The sequence below is a fragment of the Gymnoscopelus braueri genome, assembly GCF_963280865.1.
Source record: "Gymnoscopelus braueri genome assembly, chromosome: 13".
Classification (NCBI taxonomy): domain Eukaryota; kingdom Metazoa; phylum Chordata; class Actinopteri; order Myctophiformes; family Myctophidae; genus Gymnoscopelus; species Gymnoscopelus braueri.
Window position 1 is genome coordinate 28192244 of NC_137615.1, and position 22306 is coordinate 28214549.

Consider the following 22306-nt stretch of genomic DNA (forward strand, 5'->3'; position numbering starts at 1 on the left):
GGGACCTTTATCCCACACACACTTTCAAATAAGTTATCTGTTTGCACTCCCTGGTGGCACAAAGGAGTAACATCGTGCTAGAGATTGGCTTGTGGACAGACGGGCCTACTATAATCATATTTGTTTTATTAATTAGAGAGAATAGACTCAGAACAATATTGAATTGATCACAAAAATGTTTTCCGGTATTTATAATGGATTATGACCTCGTTGGGGAAGGGGAGGTAGCCTATAGATATGTCAATGGTAATTTATATTGACCAGATCTGTAGAGGGCGCAGTGGAGTAAATTAAACAATTTCCGTCTCGCGGACATATTTAATTTTCTGCCCAAAAAGTGTATTTTACAGAGAAGGTGGGGTGCTGAGAGGATTCCCACCTAAGAGAATAGACTTTCAACAATACAAAACATTCTTTGTTTCGGTGAGTAGCGAAGTGGTTTTGTTTATTTTTCACTACAGTTGGAGCCTTGGCAGGGCAGTGGAATTCCCATAGAGTTGCCAATTTTTTTTTAGCTCGAGACCCAAAAGAGAAATTTGATGTCTGCCCGGGACTAGTGAAAATAGCAGATCTACAAGCTCACAACAGGCTATTTTCACTACTTCTCAAACATTTGTTTTCTAATTTCTGGGATTTCTTCGATTTTTAAAAATGTATTCAAAATTCATTGAATCTGTTTTTAATTCATGGCTTCTTTTTTTTGGCATTTATGAATTATTTGGAAAATATTTGGAAAAAATCATACTTAAATCGAAATGTAGGAAACAAAACATAAACGGATATTTACTTGTGACCCATAAACATGTGTCCACTACCCACAAATGTGTGCCGACCACTGTTTGAGCAACAGGGGGCTCGACCATAGAGTTAAAAATAATAGAGAGGGCACCCGAATTCTCCTCCCATCCACTTGCATTGAGTTGCTCACCCAGCGCATGGGCCTATTTGAACCCTTCTTCCGGGTTGGAAATTTGGTGGGCGAGGCCTATTTGGGGCTCCAAACGCGTCACTTCTGTGACGCGTTTTGCGTCACAGTGACGCGTTTTGCGTCACAGAAGCGCGCAGCCCCGTGCGCAAGCTCGTGCGCATGCTCGTGAGTCGAGCCCATTGGTCGAAACCGTTTTCGCTCGTTCATGTATAGGTACTAAGCTGCAGTACCATGAATGGCCAGCATGTTCAATTGGCTTCAGTGAAACCACTGGGTTCTGGGCTCGACCACCAAACCAGAAACGTAGCCTATTCTACTGTGCCCTTCACCTCAAAAAGAATGATTCATAAGCCTGTGTCCGCTGTCCATCCGGCACTATGACTTATATATGCATTATCAAACTTCTGGGCTTGAAGAAGTAAAACTTGTATACTTTCAGTTTCTTTTCTGCGTAAAGAAAAGTGTGTTTCAAATAGCCACATGCATGGTTCAAATTCTGCTGCAAGGTAAGTTGCTGCTGCATATTTACGGAGCATGTATCCTCCGTAAATATTTAATACAATAAAATATAATATCTTTGGTGATTTATTTTGTAAAAATATACACGTTTTACTGAATGTCAGGCAGACTTGTTTCGGATGCACTACTGCAATAAGTGCTCCTATAGGCGTAGTAAATGGCTGTAATATTGTATGCATTTACATAATAACATAATGTAATACGAAATGTAACATCACAGCTAGAGCTACATTGTGCTTCTGTCAGTAAGTGTGTCAACTGTCAACCTTTCAAATGTTTCCCTGTCGGGTTGGCGGTTGACACTATGGTTGACACGACCAGATAATTTAAGGAAGTTAACCCATAGAGTTAAAAAAAATAAGAGTTAACCACACAGAATATAAGCACCCTAAAAGACAATAGTGGTTGAACTTGCTACGTTGCAGGAAGATTATGAAGTAGGCTAAAAGGCTAAAGCCAAGATCATTGATAGCCTAAACATTATACACATTTTATTCATGTTTTAAAAGTAGGTTTATATTTTTCATTTGAAATTCAGACCGGATATCTGAAATGGAGATGGGGAGCACCAGAGATGATTCTAATGAGGAGAAGCAGGAGGAAGAGAGGTTGAATGATCGAAGGAGCAGTAAGCGACTGAGGTTTCTAGAGGATAAAAGGAGGAGCTGTCTGCGGAGAGGAAAGAGAGTGAGGTATCATTGTGAGGAGAATGAAGAGGGACATGAGCATGATGAAGAGGAGGAGGAGGACGGTGACGTCATCTGGTTAGGACCAGGTTCATCCTCCCGGGACACCCTTACCCAGAGGACACTAGACAAGAGTGAGTCAAGCTTAAAGACATGTTTTTATATATATATGTGTGTATATATATATATATATATATATATATATATATAAATATATATATATATATATATATATATATATATATAAAATTCTAAAGGGGGAAAACACTGATTTGTGAAGTTCAATATTTTTGTTCAATTACCTTGCCTTTGTTACTACATAGATCATAATGAACTATCTTAACTATTCTTTAAAGTACACACTTCATTGCCCTGATTATTGTGCTCTGTGGACAATCTTGGTCTGGCAGTATATAACATTTTTGGATGTTGACATCTAGAGAGAGCAAGCGGTGTGTTGGACGTGATTCCTGTCACCTGCGGGAGCAAAAAGGGAACCCTGGATGTTGAACAGCCTGCCAGGGGTAAGTGGGCATTGGATAGTGGGCATTGGATACTTTGTAAGTGGGCATTGGATACTTTGGTCTGGCAGTATATAGTAGAGCGGATAAAAGCAATATTTTGGGAGAATCGTTCACTTGGTGATACAAGCGTGAAACTTGGTACAGATCATCTTTAGAGGTCATTTATCGATTTTTTTAATCGAGCCACTTGAAAATCAAAGATGGCGGCCATTTTTCAAGATGGCCGACATCTTAGTGGGCAGTTAAGTGATATGATGGTTTATTTGGTGATACAAGCATGAAAATCGGCATGAGCAGTCTCTGTGGGTCACTTGACAATAGGCCACCCACAGCTACTTGAAATTTCAAGATGGCGGCCATTTTTCAAGATGGCCAACACTTTAGTGGAGCAATTAAGTTATATAATGGTTTATTTGGTGATACAAGCATGAACATTGGCATGAGCAGTCTCTGTGGGTCACTTGACAATAGGCCACCCACAGCTACTTGAAATTTCAAGATGGCGGCCATTTTTCAAGATGGCCAACACTTTAGTGGAGCAATTAAGTTATATAATGGTTTATTTGGTGATACAAGTATTAAATTTGGCATGAGCAGTCTCTAAGGGTTGCTTGACAAGAAAACACTCCCAGCCACTTTACATTTCTATTTTCAAGATGGCCGCCCCGCCCCCTGGATCCTCAAAAGATACATTTTCTCATAGAAATGTATGTTTTTTTTTTCTAAGGACGATTATACGATTATTATTATTATGCTAAAGAACAACTTTTAACACATCACAATATAGTTGTGTTGATTTGTTGATCATAGATAGATTAGATAAGAGTGAATATCTGCACTACCAGGGCACACTGGTGATATATCACTGCTGTTAAACTCAGAGTGGGGTTCAATGTCAGCTAATTGAAAGTTGGTATCCCAAATGCTGTCTAATTTACCCCAAAACAGTTAGATAGCCGCACCTGAATTGACAGGTTGTGCCAGCACGGGAGAGCCGAGCCAAGGTTAATGGGGTTTTAGTTAACCGGATGGTGTACAGATCGCTCAGGATTTAAATGGCATTGGATGAACGATCGAACTAAGTGTATTGTTAAGGCACGAACTTAGTTGTATCCCATACATCAAAGTGCTTGGTAAAAGGTGGTAAAAGGATAAACCCTCGGCCTCTGCCTATGCTGCAGACATGGCAGAAGCCATCATAACAGTTGTGAAAACTAACTGGGACAGATGTTTAATTTGTCAGCAGGTCACCAAGGAAAAACTCATTTAGCCGAGTTTATTCAACAGAGAGCACGATCGTACTGGTTATGATACCATTGCAAGAAATGTTCCATTATTTCATAAGATCAATGCTCTGCCTATCTTACTTAGTCCAACCCGACTAGATGAAGGTGATGGCATAGAAAGCACATCGACAAGAAACAGAGCAAAATATAATTCAAGCTGTAAACTTAGGTTCAACAACACAGAGCTGGAAAGGGCCCAAAAGAGAGCATCTACATCTGCTGAAGACACTGAAGATACCAAAGATATCCATGTCAAGAGGCCAAGAAGATCTAATGTATGACCGGTCCAGCGATGTCACAACTGTGAACGAGGCCAGGCTTGATCTCTTTGCCAGAAAGCAAAGACAATATGACTTGATCCCACCAACTCAAGCAGCACTCAAAGAGCATGCCAAACATGCTTCTTATGAGGCTGGATACGTGTGGGGACAGGCATTGAAGCGACATCCACAAATGCCGAGCCCATCTGACTGGGGATGGGTGGAACAGGACGAGAAGTGGAAAGTCTTCTGGACTCCACTTCCACCTATTGCGGAGAGTTGTTGGGAGTTGACCAAATGTGGGTGCTCCAAGGCATGTACTGGAAGGTGTAACTGCTTCAGATATGGACTCAGTTTCACATGCCTATGTAGTTGCCCCTGCTAGAACCTATTTGCATGTTTATTTTGCCAGAGTTATTCCCTGTTGTCCTCTGTGTTTTCAAGTGGAGGCCTATGGCTCGGCTTCCCCTCGTCACATCGACGCATCATGTTTTACTTTTTATCTAGTCTATTACTGTGTAATTTTCAGTTGTTACTTTGTAACATTGCTTCCACTGCCTTCCACTGCCATATCTAACAGTGAAGCACATTTTCAGTTTAGTTCCTTAGTATCGTTTGTCATGGTTCCGTGGCTATTGCCATTCAGTATTAGCCATTACTCATAATTTTGGAGCACTGTCCGTTCAGCACCACAACTGTGCTTATCAGCACCACAACTGTGCTAATTTATTCATCTTATTTTTTGTATCCCCACCCCTTAGTATTTATTTGACACATGTAATGGCTGTTAGTTTAAAAAAAACAGACAAAACACAGTCAAACAACCTCTCTTGACAGAGCTTTTTGAGGAACCCAATACATTTCTATGAGAAAAGGTATCATTTAAAGATTGACATCTTGAAATTTCAAGTGGCTGTGGGCGGTTTCTTGTCAAATGACCTTTTGAGACGGCTCATGGCAATTTTCATGCTTGTATCACCAACTAAATGATTTCTTAAGCTTAACTAGTCCACTAAGGTGGTGGCCATCTTGAAAAATGGCCGCCATCTTGACATTTCAAGTATCTGTGGGTGGCTTATTGTCAAGTGACCCACAGAGACTGCTCATGCCAATTTTCATGCTTGTATCACCAAATGAACCATTATATAACTTAAATGCTCCACTAAAGTGTTGGCCATCTTGAAAAATGGCCGCCATCTTGAAATTTCAAGTAGCTGTGGGTGGCCTATTGTCAAGTGACCCACAGAGACTGCTCATGCCAATTTTCATGCTTGTATCACCAAATAAACCATCATATCACTTAACTGCCCACTAAGGTATCGGCCATCTTGAAAAATGGCCGCCATCTTGGATTTTTGAGTGGCTCGATTAAAAAAGTCAAAGAGTTGACCTAAAGGAATGTTCATGCCAATTTTCACGCTTGTATCACAAAGTGAACGATTGTTCCTACTATCCGCTCTACTAATATAACATTTTTGGATGTTGACATCTAGAGAGAGCAAGCGGTGTGTTGGACGTGATTCCTGTCACCTGCGGGAGCAAAAAGGGAACCCTGGATGTTGAACAGCTTGCCAGGGGTAAGTGGGCATTGGATACTTTTTCTTCTCTAACAAATGGCCATAAAGTTCAAACAAAAAAGTGTTCTCAGTAATTACGGTTATTCTTAACAAATTTACTAATGTGCTCATGTCTGCACCAACATCTGCATTCGATACATCTGAACTTCTGAAGTTGCGTTGGGAACCATGTGGCCCATATGTTACATCTAAGATGTAGGCTAATCCATTGTTTGTTCATCTATAGATTTTAAATTGTTCCTTCATATTAGGATTGAAAGTTCAGCAGCTATCTTCTCTTTCATTTGTGTTCCTGTATCTTTGCGCTATACCCTGTTTAGGTGAGGTGTGTATCGAGTGTGAGGGGTGCAGGTTTTCACCCACTGCCTTTGAGAACTTTGGAGGAAAAGGAAACAATAAGAAATGGAAACAATCTATCTATTATGGCGACCAACCCTTGGAGTTGTTGTTTAAAGTAAGAACTCAACTGTATAAGCACAGCACAAAATATTATGCTATATATATGTCACAGGGAAAATGGCATTCCAGGGAAATTGACAGGGGAGCGCTTGTTTTATAGGCACGGGGCGGTGCTGCGAGGCGGGGCTTTGATGCGAGGACGACGACCACAACAACAACATACTAACCAGGAAGCTACGCTAGGGGAACGCTGAAAATAAAATGGATAATATGAGAGAAATACTCAAGTAAAGTACGAATACCTCAAAATTGTACTTGAGTAAATCTACTTTGTTACTTTGCACCACTAGTACAAGCCTCAGTGGCGCACTTCGATAATCATTGGACTCCCCACCCACTACCACTGGGAGCCGGGGTTTGACTCCAGCTTGGGACATTACTTTTTCAAACAACCGCGGACTACTTTTTTTTCGCTGATAAAGTATAGTTTTGGACCATGACGGAAGGCGCTCCGACTTAGCAGACCTTGAGGCCGAGGAGTCGCGCCCGAGCGCCTCCAGGCGCGAGTGCCCGCGACGACCGGCCGATGGTCTGCTAGTCGACTTAAGCGCCGTCCGAGTTATGTACCGATAGGCACAGAATCGTAAATGATGTTGTGTGGGGACTGCGTTTGCCCCAAGTGCCACTCACTGCACTAACATAGCCCGCCAGGCCCGCCCCCTGGAGTGTGTGTGTGTGTGTGTGTGTGTGTGTGTGTGTGTGTGTACACGCGCGCGTGTGCGCATGCGTGTGTGCGTGCTGGTTTGTGCATGCGTGCGTGTGTGGTGTGGGGCTCATGTCTGGCTTGCATTGCCCTCTAGCGTTGATTCTACAGAATTGCATGAGGGGCATGAAAACAAGCGTACCCCTTTCAATTTCCCTGGAATGCCATTTTCCCTGTAACATATACACTGATACAATGTAGTGTACACTATTCATCAGTATTGCTTTTAATGTTTATTATAAAAGCTGCACTGGAGTTTTCACACTATGTTCGTGGCCCCAAGTGGCAGCAAGAGGTAACTATTTTGATTCTCCCTCTATAAAAAAAAACATCACGTGGATGCAACTGGGACGTATCATCAGTGTTGTAGCCTGGGGTCGACGGGTGTTAGGGCAAGACAGGGCCACTCAATCCGCTTCTCCGGAACTGCTCTGGCGGGGCTGGGGGAGAGGAGAGGCTCTGGCACGTGGAGGGACTAGGCTCTGTGGATGGCCTCCTGGCCGGGCTCCTCCTTCGTCTCACCAGGTCCAGGACCTGAGCGTTGACCTCCACTGGTCTTACCCAATTAAAAGTATAGCATTTTAATCAGGGGGATGAGGAGATTGTTATTTAGTTTTTTACTGGAAATTAAATATTTCCTCGTGAGAGAATGAAGAATGCTACTAAATGTCTTTTAGTAGGTTTATTTGATACAACAGATGACAATAATATAATGATTGAACACACAAATGAGAGAGAGAGAGTGATGAATGGAAAGTGGTGAAAATCGCCTCAAATGGTTCGGGAGTCTGACACTGATCTCAAAGTTAGAAATAACTAGATACAAAGTTCCAGGAGGATGCAAAGTCACTCTCACGGGTACAAATGCGATATAGACGACCCTGATGCAGTATTTTGGCTGAACAGTCTCCTTCCTCAGTAAACATCATCCATGTGCCCCCCTTATCCGCCTTAGCCTAGCCTATGTTTACATTCTCTACAAGGACAGTCCAACCAGACATGATCATAAGACTGTGCACTAATAATGAACTGATTCAGCTTACAGTCATACAGAACAAGTTATGAAATAGGAATAGAAAGAATCATTAATCAATCAATAATCAACAGCAATAAAATTAAATTTCCGTTACATTTACGTGATTTAGAGAATTATGCAACATTTATGTTTGTTTAAAAATCTTGCATAGTGCAGCTTTACTACTACTACTACTAGTCTGCTACTGGATGTACACAATTCAGAGGCCTGCTTAAGCCTGCCTAGCATATCTGCTGCTAATGATTGTCACCACCACTGAAGTGTATAGTAGGCTACTCACTTCATTAAATGTGGCTCAACTTGGATTGACTGGACATATTGTTGATGCACATTACAGTACTGTTCGTTATCTGCACATATATTCCTAATGTATGCACATGTCACTGGTGATACACTATAATGTACCTATCTGTTGATATACATGACAGTTGATTCTCTGAACACATTTTGCTCTATGCAGATATTACTGGTGATACAGTGGCAGGGCACACCCGACACTTATACTGTATATAGTATTTACAGTTCTCTTACACATAGATAAATGTACATACTATACCACACAATGTGCTATTGTTATTGTATATATTTTGTTTATTTTTTTATTTTAAATGTTACTATTGTTACCTTTATTGCTATTTATTTGCTATTTGTTGGCACAATGTTGAGGAACTGAACTGTCTCTCCATTCTCTTGTCTTTACCCTCTAACTGTCACTCATCACAGCAGGGTCATTTGACGACTCCTGGGTTTAAGAAGAGAAACACAGAGGATAAAAAGGTGATCTTATATGGGCAATAACTTAGGCAGGTTTCTGAACATTCCATAGCCCTCCGCTGAGACACAGAGCGAGTAGAGAGAAATGGTACAATCTTATAATGAGTATTAGTGAAGAGTGAACCAATTATATGAAGATAGGTTGAAAATGTGGTCCTTTAATCTCTGATCTTTCTCTCTTACTCGAGTCAGATGAATAATTGCAGGAAGATGGAGATTGGAGGCCACACGATACCTGTGCAGCAGAGGAATGAAAAAGAACATTATGAGGTAGAGGAAGGAGGGGAGGATGAAGACTCGGAGGGTGAAAGACGAACAGAAAGCAAAGGAAATGATTCTGAAATGAAAGAAGGTGAAGATGATGAATTCTTATCAACTAATTATAGAATAAACACAGAGGCCAAACTGATTAGGGAATGACTGTTTTTTTTCTTCTTCCAGGAGAGAAGAGGTCCTGGTTCATCCTCAAAGGGTATGAAGATATTGGGGAAGACTTTTTAAGCAGGACCTGCTTAAAAATCCCTCTCAAGAGATTGTCTGCGGTAAGATGCCAATGATAGGTAGCTGTTTCCATCTTCCCTTTGTGCCTGGCTTTGCCTAGTGCACCTCTGCAATATCTCACAAAACTCACAAAGCAAAGATAATTATTTAAAAAAGTACTGAGTTGTGACCTCACTGTCCAATCTTTAGCTATATATAAAAACGCACAAATCACAATGTGGTGTTCAGTAGTGAAGACGTGTCCATGTAGCCTCGTCATACGACATACATTTCATCATCAGTTCATGTCCGCAGGGACATTCGTGTGCATCCTAAATATGATGACCGCACTTTTATGCACAGAAGACAAGTACACTTACAATTTGTTTCTACTTGGTCTGTGTCTCATAGGAGGGCTGTTCACAGTTCAGAAATCCGCCTACCAGTGACATCATCGTTAGGCAGATTTGTTTTTCCAAACTAAATTGTTAAAATGTTACTTCCGCCGAATTAGTAAAATTTTCGCCAGAAACAGACTGTATCAAATATAAGAGACTGACTATCATAAACGATACAGAACCTCCTCCCTGACAATATCGCCGAGACAGTTTGTTTATTTTTGGACCACAATTCTTATATGAGACGATTCTAAGATGACCCAATGTTATTCTCCATAGCGAAATTACTTTACGAACCTGGGGATGAACGAGTGACGTCAGGACTTCTGTACTCTATATCCCTATACCCCACACCCTTCCGCACGCACACACACACATTGCAACCCGCGTTTTTAACATTTTATTGTTAAAAACGCGAAAAACAATGGCTTCTATTATAGCATGCTAACTTTCCAGAAATAGAAAGCCTGCCGTTTCTATTAGCTTGGATTCTCCATCGATGATGTCACTGGTAGGCAGGTTTCTGAACTGTCCACAGACCTCCTCTGAGACACAGAGTGAGTAGACAAAATTGATACCATATTATCATGTGCATTAGTGAGGATCAATTATATGAATATAGGTTGAAAATGGGGGAAGTCATCCTCTAATGCACATGCACTATAGAAGAAAAACAGATGCTCTGTTTGAGGAGAGGTTTAGAGGAGGTCTGTCACTAGCTCAGCTGTATTATATTATGTGACAATAAAGGACTTGAAATTTAAGTGATGTTCATGGCCAGGTCTGTTAAATGGAATACAATAAAGAGTAGAATTAAAAACCTGAATAAAAATACATTCTCAAAGCTTTGTTAAGAGAATAACAGGAATGAAATAATTGATGCAAGATAGAGTAGAACTAAAACAGACTGTAGACCACTGGACCTCTTCTCACAATGGCCTTTTTGTTCAATGTTTTTTGTTGATGATAATGATGCCTATGAAATCACGATTGACTGCATTATAATTACAGCATGTATACATTCAATTAATTTATTGTTTTGTCTTAGACCAAAAGAAGTATTCTTTCATCCAACAGTAAAGAAGATCTGGAATCAGGTTTGTACATAATTGTTGCATCTCATAATGTCAACAGTATCTTGTTATAGAGCAATGTAATGAATGAATGAATAAGCAATCAGCTTGAATTGACAGCTTTACCACCATGCACCAACAGCGTTGTATGGGGGTTATGTTTCTGCCCCTGTCTGTCTGTGTCTTTTAGCAAAATAACTTTAGAACAGATGACCAGTTTTCATAAACTTTGGTGGGAATGATCAGTAGGCTGCTCCGAAGAGATGATAAGAAGAAATATAAAAAACTATTACATTCACCTTTTTCATTCAATCAATCACAATCGGCCACAAAGTACCAATCATTAGATAACTTTGTTGTTCTGAAGTAATAATCCAGCCCTGTTTGTGAACAGAGAATTGGTGTATGCCACTAGAAGACTGCGCTGATGATGATGATGAGACGCAGCATAGTGAAGAGCCTAGAGAGGACAGCACTGGGACAGAAACAGAGGACATGATGACAACAGAGATGCCCTTACTAACCAGATCAGATTTACCCCTCAATTCCTGTCAATGTGCTGAAGAAGTTAACGCAGAAGAGAGTTCTGCCCGTGAAACCTGTAGAAGAGCCTTGCCCAAAAGCCGTCAAATGACTAAGGCCTCACTGCCCGGTGTCAAGCCTCACGTCAGTGGCATAGACAGGCAGGCTGCAACAACCTGCAACCTGTCTGAAATCCCTCCCTTCCCAATCTTCTCAATTAGTAACGAGCAGGATGATGCTGTTGTGTCACATAGAACCATGACCACAGGTATGTGTTGTATTTATGTGAATATTAAAAAGGGTAGAATTTTGTTACTAACTTTTCAAATAAATGTCTTTGTGTTTCTTGAAAGCGTGAGATATAGGCTGTGTTGCATTCCAATATTTCAGAGCTTGATTCTTATGTTAAATTTGAGTGAACTGACTTGCAGTTAATATAACATTTTAATACCATTGCACTGTTTGTCACCCACAGAGTATCAAGAGGTTATTAAGAGACAGGAAACAGATGGACCAATACAAACACAGCTCTGTGAGGAACAGGTGGGAGAAGTGATTATTAAAGAGGAGCAGATAAAGACAGAAAGTGACGGACAAAGTAGCTCTCATGGTGATGGGCGTCTTCACACATCAGGTTCTGAAAACAACACTCAACCTGTCGCTACTGGAAAGACTAATGATGAAACAACAGTTCAGCAGCAATCCATCCAATCAGAGCCAGCCACAAGTACTCTACTGTCACAGAATCACCACCTGCCTTCCTCAGTCCCAAACGCTCATGACCAGAACACCAAAAGAAAGACTTATGGCTTCAAAAGAAAGAGGCCATCAAGTCTCACCTGGAAACAAGGCTGCTGTGGCCAAGACAAGGCTCTGGAGAAGAGACGTGAGAGGAGGGAGCACAGAATGTGCCAAGCACTGGAGCAACTCTGCTCCAAACAAGATACAGTCATAGAGCTGCTGAAGAGACTCACAGACCAGGACTGCAGGAAACAATAGCATTTTCTTAATGTTACTTTGCATAGTGGGATAAGTATCCCGACCTGAAAATGTATTTTCTGTTCATTTAACTCATTCAGTGCCCGGCTTATTTATGGAGGTTTGGCTCTGAGTGCCAGAGTCAAAATTCATTGTATTGCTATTCTTTGAAATTGTCCAACCTACTGAGTTGTTCCAATATTTTGAGCACTATAATATCTATGTCTAATGTCTATCTACAGCTCTTAATCCAGAGCGATTTACAGTAAGCAAGGACACTAGATAATACATCATAATACATCATATGCATACAAATTGTAATCTAAAAATAAAGTAATACATAAGTAAACCAATAATCTAATAGTAACTAATACATACGTAAACCAAGAACCTATCATCAGCCTACATTGAAACTATACACACTATAGGATGCCAGGTCAACAATTTTTTCTTTTGAAACAAAAAAAAAAGGCATGGGTTTCCGAGGCTAGGTCAACAATGACCTGGCATCTACATAGCATGCTATATCTAAATTACATTTTAGCCTTTGCATAATCCTGCAAGGTCGTCAAGGCTATAGGGCAAGTGCTACGGGCTGAGGTGGAGTCTGAAGAGGTGAGTCTTCAGATTACGGCAGAAGATTGGGAGTGAGTCTGGAGTTCTAATTGCAATGGATAGTTCATTCCATAGTTTGGGAGCCAGAAGGGAGAAGAGTCTGGGACGTGTGGAGCTTTATATTGTGGATAAACCATAAAATGTCTCCATTTTACTTGTAATCAATGGCCTAGCTATATGTTTTTGCTTCCTGTTGTATTGCTTTAGTGGGCACGGTTTGCCAATCATTATATTACAACAATTTGAATATTTAGATTTTTAATAGACCACCAGTATCATCTTCTTCATACACTGTTTCCCAGTGTTGTGCTGGTAGTTCATTTTTTAATGTATTCATAGATTATTCCATTATCACTCCTGTAATTTATCATATGCTATCCTTATACTTCACATTATCACAGGCAAATCACGCAAACTGGCAAATGGTCATGTCATTAACTAGTAGCCAAATCACTATGTTGTTTTCCATATTATGTATTATGATAATAATTACATAGATAGATAATAGATAATATTATCTATTAGAGTGGCACAGTGTGATGCAATTCTAATTAGCTTGGTGATTGTTGGATATAGACTTGTTGGCTATTGATTGATTGTTTGTTTGTTTGTTTGATTGATGATTGATTGATTGAATACGTTAATAGTTTGCAAAAAAACACAGAGATACAGTTCCATACAAAAGGATGCTAAAAGGATAAACCCAAGAAAGCATTATGGCTTGTTTCCAATGGGGTCCTGTATTTAATTCATCGAAACATTTAAAGACAAACAATAATACGAGAATAGGAGAATAATACTTCCTATAAACAATACATTATTATTATTAATTATTATTATTATTATTATTATCATTATTATTTACTACTGTCATGGGTTGTTGCTTAAATTGTATGTAGATTAACAGAAATAGACGAGAAATCGTTTTTCAGCGGAACCATTGGCAAGTCACTTGAACGAGGAGGGGGAACAATAACAAGACCGGACCAATATGGCGGCGTTTTTGCATTTATTCCGAGTGATGCTCTCGTAAAAAAAAAAACATTTAAATCACTAAACATACGTAATTAATTAACTTTTTCGACAACATGTTGACTTTAACATTGTGTCGTTAGAAGATTGGAATTGTTAACATTAGGTTCAGCGGTATATCAGCTTCCAGTATGTGGGGTGAGATCGATCCCCCAGCTACACCGCCTAGTTCACATGAGAGCAGTGACAGGCCCACAATGACCGTCGTTGAACCAGTAGACTCGAACACACGGCCTCTAGAATGTGACTTTACATACACCAAAGCAGAAGCACCACAGCAGAACAAGAAGGTGAGATGGGTGTGAGTCTACCGTTATTAACGTTATTCCTGTCTAGTATGTATTATTTCCAGTAGTTCAGTGGTTTTCAACCCTTTTCATATCACGGTCACGGTCCATTATTTATTCGCATTTGTATGCATTTGAGCCACGGACCACCATTTGATGAGATTTAGACTCTCAGACCCTAGCTGTAGAATACAACTCTCGTAGACGTTTTTATGATTCTGACGTTTTCAATCTACGAGAGTTGTAGGGTTCACCCCCCATGGACACAGGGACAGCACTATACCCCGTAGACACTCCAAACATGTACAAATTGAAAATAAAGGTGCTTACCCCCACGCCCCAAATGTTAGCTCTCGCTACGGGGTAGTAGTTTAATGTAATAATCCATATCTTTCAATAAACAAGTGTTTTAATGCCGTCTGTGGCCGATTCTGTCGGAAGTTCCCAATGGGCGGTAGTGACGCGCCCCATCTGGTGAAACCCGGAATTACACTCAATGTAAACAGGATGTAAACGAGGGTGAAAAAATGGCGTTCGGCTACGAGAGTTGTATTCTACAGCTACTCAGACCCAAAACTTTTCATATTTTGTTATCGTTGGATAAGATTTTGTCCACAGTTCCATGCTGGAACTCACTGAACATACGTAATTAATACCTGTTGTCCATAGGAGAGACAACAGGCAAACGTTGAAAAAAAACAATTCTTTAATTAAGTAATGCAGCTGTTAACTGAGAGAGTCAAGAGTTGAAGATCTATAAGGGTCCATTTGGTTACCAACTCTCCCATCATTTAGCTGGGGACCACCTGGAACCCCCTCAAGGACCACTGTTTGATAAATGATAACCACTGCAGTAGTTACAGACATTGATTGTATGTCCTCTCATCGCATAGATTGAGTTACTGTGTGTGTGTGTGTGTGAGAGAGAGAGAGAGTGAGAGTCAGAGTCAGAGAGGGATAAAGAGAGCTTCTATTCTCCATTTCCCATTCTTCCCTTGCCCATAGGGATACATTTTCTTATATTTTCACAGGTCAAGATACTTTGACAAGAGCATGATTATTTCACCCATTTTCTTCCATTGATTTCCCACTCAATTTTGCTTCATTGTGTTCCCTTCTATCCAAGCATACCTCAGATGGTGTCCTTCAGGCTGTCTCCAGCAGTGCGAGTGCTATGTTGGAGGTAGTGGCTGTTAGTGGGTGCATGGTGAAGAGCCAGCAGATAGGGGATGCTGAGCTGACAATAGAGGAGCGCAGAGAGGAGCTGCTGAAGCAATATCAGAGCCGACCCCTGGTGTTCCTGGAGAGGTATCAGGTAGGGCTCAATTATATGTGTGCACAACACAGTATATGAACTTGTGTGTGTGTGTGTGTGAGAGTGAAAGAGTATTTCTGTGTATCTGAGTGAGATGGAAAGAGAGATTGAGCAGTAGTGTATCTGTTTTTGTGTGCAAGCAAACTTAAGTTTAGTAAGTAGTAGGCACCTGACAGATGGACATAAAACTAAAGAAATAACATTCATGCTGAGCTTATTCTGAAACAGAGCGTGACCCAAATTTCTGCTTCTAAATAAGCAGTCTTGTTAAAAAATCACAAAAGTTGTGTCCAATAGTTCTGCTGTTTCATTTTTCCAGGCTCATCTGAAGCCCAAGCATCTGGAGGCGTTCTCTCATCTCCGCTCTGATTCGCGGGCCCAGCACTACTGCAGAGTGATACAGAGACGGGCTGTTGGACACGCAGACAAGACCAGGGTCCGAAACCAGCGCTATGCTGCACTCAGGGCCCTCCAGAGGGGTAAGGGTTCCTGAGAATATGTTCATATTTATTATTATTATTCTAATAGGATCAAAAGAATGATAGTGTAAGTGTTATTCATTAATTCGAATAGCTTCTCTGATGGTCCAGTGGCGAAGCCCGAGGAACCTGATGTTTGTGTGTCCACAATTTTAGATCCTCAGTAAATGCAATGTCCTGAATAACATGAAATTCCAGACATGGAATATATACAGACAGACAGATAGATAGACAGAGAGACAGAGAGACAGACAAACCCTGTTCTAGGTGTCTTGACCTTAAGCCACACTGTAAAAAATAATCAACTCTGGGGGACCAGATCACCTGATAAGACCACATACCACATAAATGAGTACTTCTTGCAGCCAGCCTGGGTTTGAGTTTGATCCTAGGCACTTTACTTCATTTCATATCCCCTCTCTCTCTCCCACCATTCCTGTCTCTCTCACTATCACTATAAAAAAGTAAGCAGAAATGGCAAAACAAAAGATCAAATAATAATACACTCAACCAACCATGTATCGTGTCATCTTTCTATGTTTTTCTGCCTTTGTCTCTCCCTCCTTTCCCAGAGGGTCAGTATTTTAGTGAGGAGCAGATGCGTACGAGGGAGCCCCTACTGTATGAGCAGTACATTGGCCAGTATCTGACAGATGATGAGGTGGGATGACTTTGTTCTACACAATTTCTAATCAGTTATATTAGTTGTTTTCTTTTGTTTTTGTGAATTGCCTGAATTGGAAATGCTTAATTTTCTACCTAATATACAAGCACAGGATTTTTTTTCTCCATTGCATTGGTGCATACTGCATAGTCATAAAAGGACACGACATGCTACTTTACTTTAGTATTATGCTCACACATATATTATGTGGTGTTGTTTTTTACAACTGGTAGTGTTTGTATTGATAAATATTAGCCGGCACAAGTCTGAATCAATTATCAATTATGACAGAATTAGAATTATTACTGTTATTGCATTATTGTGAAAAAAGTATATTTCTTCACAAAACAAGACCGTCTAACACAGGCATAACCTTGAACATTTTTCAACTGTGACATTAAAATCAAAAGTCAAATCAAACCAAACCGTGTATTTGGAGAATTAACACTCCTAAATAAATAAAGGCTTGCAGTACTTAAAGGGATATTTCACTTTCAAAAAAACCTTTGGTCATTTTATCGTCTACTCAGGCCTTTGTGAGCCCCCCAGACAGTTTTTAAGTTGCTCAATTCAGTATCTAGATATTTGATATTCATTTTATCAGACACGCCCCCTTCCTATACAAACCCATTATAACTTCAAACAAAATGTTTAACATGTTAGATTCATCAAAAACACCCGTCCTTGGTTCTGGTGACTCACCCTGCCCTCCTAATACGCGAGGGGGCCGTGTTTTTTCGATTACTTTTTTAATTTATTTGTAATATTTCTTTTGGAAAATGAAAAAAATTAAATACAATAACTAAATTAAATAAAATAAATGAAAAAAGTAATCGAAAAAACACGGCCCCCTCGCGTATTAGGAGGGCAGGGTGAGTCACCAGAACCAAGGACGGGTGTTTTTGATGAATCTAACATGTTAAAAATTGAGTTTGAAGTTATAATGGGTTTGTATAGGAAGGTGTCTGATAAAAATGATTATCAAATATCTAAATACTGAATCAAGCAACTTAAAAACTGATTGGGGTGCTCACAAAAGGCTGTGTAGACGATAAAATGACCCAAAGTTTTTTTGAAAGTGAAATATCCCTTTAATGTCACACTATGCTAATTCTGCCTTGTCGTTTACCTTTGACAACAGTTACTGGTACGCTCTCAGGAGGCTATGCAGGGAGGTGCAGAAGGACAAGTGGGGGGCCCAGGCGAAGGCAATCCAGGGTTGGCCCACCTCCTCCTCAACTCCTACCAGGAGAGGCTGATACAGAATCGATTGCAGGAGGAGCAGGAGAGAGAGGAGGCCACACAGGAGGAAGATGAAGATGATGATGGTGAGAGCAGAACACACTGCAGAGCTGTCGCGACTTTTTGTGGTCACTAAGATCCACTTTTAGTCATTTGAACTTTGGTGCAATGGAGTTGTACGAAGGCATGTTGAGTGGAAAACTTTTCTCTCTCTGTCTCAAAGTGAACCTCTGTGTTTCACTTTCTCCCCTCTCAATTTGTCTCACTTACTCGCTTGTACCATCCCTCTCTCTTTCCATCAGTAAGAGCATGGATCATCCTCTGTGAACTTAGATGATAGATTGGGTGGCCAAACTCTTGTTCCCTTTCTCTCCCTTCTCACACTCTACTCCTCTTCCTTTGGATCAGTCAGGGATAATGTCTATTTGTTCCCAGGCAATGTTTCAGGAAAAGAGGAGTGGGAGCCAACCGCACAGGAGAAGATTATGCTCAAGGAGGAGTTTGTCAGCCAGATGCACCAGCGTTTCCTGGACGGCAAAGACAAGGATTTCAACTACAGGTTACCAATCATTAGACATTTACACCTTATACTTCAAGCAAAGGGGTGCTCTGTGGATTAGTGGCGGGTAATACACCGCACAAATCCTTTGTTTAAAGGAAAGGATTGTGTGACAAAGTATAAATTAGTTTTAAGGTACTTAACTGCAGATGTTTTCACAACACGTGAGCAGCCTCTGAACTGAGGCAAAGCAAAACTGAGAAAAGGATTATGGAGGTTACTGCAAAATACCATGACAATTACCACCACACATTTTGCAGAAATCCTGCACTTTAGCACATAGTTTGGTATATTGGCCCTGACTGGCTACTTTGTCAAGATGTTTTTACAGTGTGTACTGAATGATAATATACATTTATTTGTGTGTGTGTGTGTGTGTGTGTGTGTGTGTGTGTGTGTGTGTGTGTGTGTGTGTGTGTGTGTGTGTGTGTGTGTGTGTGTGTGTGTGTGTGTGTGTGTGTGTGTGTGTGTGTGTGTGTGTGTGTGTGTGTGTGTGTGTGTGTGTGTGTGTGTGCATGTATATTGCAGTGAGGTTGATGAGAACCCTGATTATGACAACTTGGACATAGTGAGCAGAGATGCAGAGGATAAGTACTTTGATGATGATGATGAGGAAGAGGAAGAAGATGAAGAGGAAAATGAACAGGAAGATGATAAAATGGCAGAATAGTATCTATTGTTTCACACACACTTCTGTGATTTAACTGTAAATACCACTGTCTACACAATAAAGGAAGTGTGTTTTTCTATTTTTAACTATTGTCTAAATTTATGAATGGCTGTTAATAACAATTCTGTGTGATACTTTGTAGTTTGTTAGAGTATCATTCGTCTCATTCACAGCCTCAACAAAACAAGACATTAAACACAGGTGTGTTCATTCAGCCAGTTAGGCTAAAAATCGAACCACACAAGGCTTAGAACAAAATGCCCTGGTAGTTTACATTGCACATTTAATTATTGGAATGTTGTTGTAGGTATATTTATATATATATATATATATATATATATATATATATATATATATATATATATATATATATATATATATATATATATATGAATTTAATTAGTGGAAAGTTATTTTCTTCTTTTTCTCGCAGTTGTCCAGCAGATGGTGCTGTTTTGTCTCATTAGTATATCCATACCAATTCTGAAGCTCATGGGAAAAGTGGAGATATTTTGCTAAACAAACACACGGTTTCTTCCAGAAATAGATATTAAACTAGATTACAATAACTGACTCCAAGTCGCAGCAAATAATTATTGGGTTAGTATCACATCATGCAGCGCTGCAACTTTTAATGCCACCGCGATTAAATGTATGTATTATGTAATATCAGCCATTCTAGGGAATGAGAAATCCTCAGCATCAGCAGCACGATTCGGGTTTGTAGCGCTAGTACCCCATTGGTCGAAGGGATGTTCGCACTGTGAGTGGCTAGTTGATATTGATAACCAGTTTGGTGGAATACAGAGTGTTTTTGGTGCCCACTTTTCCGTCTGGAATACTCTGGTGATATCTTAAAAGGATCCATGGTCATGGATAGTACAATACTCTGGTGATAACTTATATATATATTAATATATTGATAGCTACAGCGGCAGCTTGATGAGACAGTATTTTATGTGGTACATACATATTTAAGAGGTGGTCAATATACATTATGGTTTAATTAAACTCTAGTTTTTATTTAGCTGCGAGTTCAGCCCAAACTCACTCTTCTCTGCTCAAAATTATTTGTCACCGGACAACCAGGTAACCAATCACAACACGATCGCGGCCCGCCTGTTCTGCCAGGAATGGGATCTTGTCTTGACTCCAGCAGCAGCGCGCACGTCGACTCGGGTCGTGCCATCAGTGCGTGTAGATCAGTGTTGCCATCTCCGCTTATTATAAGCAACTTTGGGCTTGTTTTTCTGTGGAGTTGTTTGAAAATATTGATTTGTAGGTTGCGGTTTTTGGGGGCTTGTTTCTAAAGTGTAGTTGCTTATTTGGGGCTTGTTTGAGAAACACTGGTTTAAACAACACAAAATGTTGTTTAAGAAGATGATGTGTGTTAAAATGTTCCAAAAATATTCCAAAATTACTAGATTTTTGGTTTTATTTCATTGGAAAATAGCAGATCTACAAGCTTGTTGTAGGCTATTTTTAAATAGCCATATGGCCAGTTGCTTCTTTTGGGCTTGTTTTCATAGACCTGTTTGCTTGTTTCTCTCGCAAAATCTGGCAACACTGGTGTAGATCTATTTTTAGGAATTTAGACAGCTACCCAGCGAAACTTTCGGTCGCTCGGTTGAATAGGTTAGTATATATATATATATTTATCAACATAAATAAAGACCAAATACAATCTTTTCCCCCCCCCTTTCTTTTAAATCATTGCTGACTGTCTGAATGTCTGTCACCATGGATAGTATTTAGTAACAAAACGTTTTAATTCGCAGCCCAAGTTCAGCGGGTGCATAGACTGCCTCCGTACTGAAGAGGCGTGACTGCTGTCTGCCGAGGGGAACATACAGCCAAGATAATTTAGTTGACAGTTAGCTTTAGCTTCTCTACAGCGCGTCAAGACCATAATGGGCGTCAAGATAATACCAAGGTACGTTTTTGCATTATAACAACCTCCAGCTGACCTGCTAGCTGTCAAAACGGCACGTGCACTGTAGCAAACACAAGTAACAAGAGGCTATGAGAGCACCTTGCACTCGCATCTATGCGAGTGCAAGGTGCTCTTATAGCCTCTTGTTACTTGTGTTCGCTAAAGTACCGTTTTGACAGCTACTTCACCAGAGCTTAGCAGTTTCATACACAAACGCAATGTAGGTTATAGGGCTACAAGGCATATATAAAGCTATGCATGCAGTAGTAGGATTATAGGGACTCCCAAGTTATCATTCTGCCCAGAAGTGGGTTTTATGGACTCTTTTTTTTTTTTTATCCCTGCCCCCAGATCATCATCATCACTCAGGCATCAGAGTTGTTGGCAAAGCATCTGGATTGGTTCAGTTTTTCTTTGCGCACGTTCCTGTGTGTGTGTGTGTGTGTGTGTGTGTGTGTGTGTGTGTGTGTGTGTGTGTGTGCTTATTACACTACCTACCTGTGAGGGCCAAATGTCCCCACAACCACAATAGTATATTTAGAGAAATAGACATTGAAAGAATCATTTTCATGGTCCTCTCCTCACAAGAGAAATTGTTGTTTAATTTGTTTAATTAAAATATTTGTTATGACCCCAACCTAAATGTTTCATAATTAATTCATTAGGAAGTAGGAAAAATGTAGTTTGGGGTTAGGAATCGGATTAGAACTTTAGAGGTTAGATTTAGGGGTTAGGGGTTGGGTTGGTTGATTTATACTTAGTTGTGCACCTGCACAAAAATAGCAGATCTACAAGCTCACTGCGGCTGTGATGCATTGTGAGCTATGCTTGAATATCTGCTATCCATTTATCAAACTCTTAATATGTCTGTCCATAGACGAACCATGGACAAGTTAAAAGCCTGGAAAATAACTACAGCTGAAAGTGTCTATAGGCTGGGATGTATGTACTTCCCCCAGAGGTACAGTGGGCCCTGGCTGAGACCTCTGGGGACCATTACACATACAAAAATGTGTGTGTGTGTGTGTGTGTATATATTTATGTGTAAACAGATTTGCCCAGCATCAACATTTTGGGTGGTACTTCCTGTATCTCTGTTTAGACACTTTCAGCAGCATTTCTTGGACATCATATAGATAGACTAACCTGCCCATAGAATAACTTGTCTTGTCTAAATTGTCTAACCCAAAGGCCAAACTATGGGGGGGGATATGTGCAGATATTTTTGTTGCAGCCAAGGTATTGGCCAATTGTTATGAACATCGGTATCAGCCCAGAATTTCCCAATCGGTGCATCCCTACTACAG

At 40.3% G+C, this 22306-nt stretch overlaps 3 protein-coding genes across 5 annotated transcripts in view; all 3 read left to right on the forward strand.

Moving 5' to 3' along the window:
- Window positions 1-299: 299 nt before the first annotated feature.
- On the forward strand, window positions 300-12906 carry LOC308098188 (uncharacterized protein). 3 transcript variants are annotated; one of them, XM_080446442.1, is made up of 11 exons: window positions 300-423; window positions 1986-2267; window positions 2574-2657; window positions 5697-5780; window positions 6101-6234; window positions 8702-8755; window positions 8945-9104; window positions 9194-9294; window positions 10679-10727; window positions 11098-11493; window positions 11701-12906. In XM_080446442.1, exons 2-11 carry the CDS (start codon window positions 2000-2002, stop codon window positions 12222-12224), a joined length of 1854 nt encoding a protein of 617 aa, XP_080302568.1. In that variant the 5' UTR covers window positions 300-423; window positions 1986-1999; the 3' UTR covers window positions 12225-12906. The 3 variants fall into 3 exon arrangements, with proteins under 3 accessions (XP_080302568.1, XP_080302566.1, XP_080302567.1); XM_080446440.1 differs by lacking the exon at window positions 300-423 and adding an exon at window positions 1223-1434; XM_080446441.1 differs by lacking the exon at window positions 300-423 and adding an exon at window positions 1223-1434 and having other exon boundaries at window positions 1986-2198.
- Window positions 12907-13805: 899 nt separating this feature from the next.
- ccdc97 (coiled-coil domain containing 97) lies at window positions 13806-19145 on the forward strand. The gene is made up of 7 exons (XM_080446627.1): window positions 13806-14140; window positions 15264-15452; window positions 15772-15931; window positions 16504-16592; window positions 17737-17923; window positions 18273-18396; window positions 18925-19145. The coding sequence occupies exons 1-7, from the start codon at window positions 13982-13984 to the stop codon at window positions 19064-19066; spliced, it is 1050 nt and encodes a 349-aa protein (XP_080302753.1). The 5' UTR covers window positions 13806-13981; the 3' UTR covers window positions 19067-19145.
- A 1525-nt stretch (window positions 19146-20670) lies between these two features.
- Window positions 20671-22306, forward strand: part of LOC308099129 (myocardin-related transcription factor A-like) — a 73050-nt gene continuing 71414 nt past the window's right edge. Inside the window, exon 1 of the mRNA XM_080447737.1 lies at window positions 20671-20999. The gene's annotated coding sequence lies outside the window, so the exon portion shown is untranslated. The remainder of the gene's footprint in view (window positions 21000-22306) is intronic.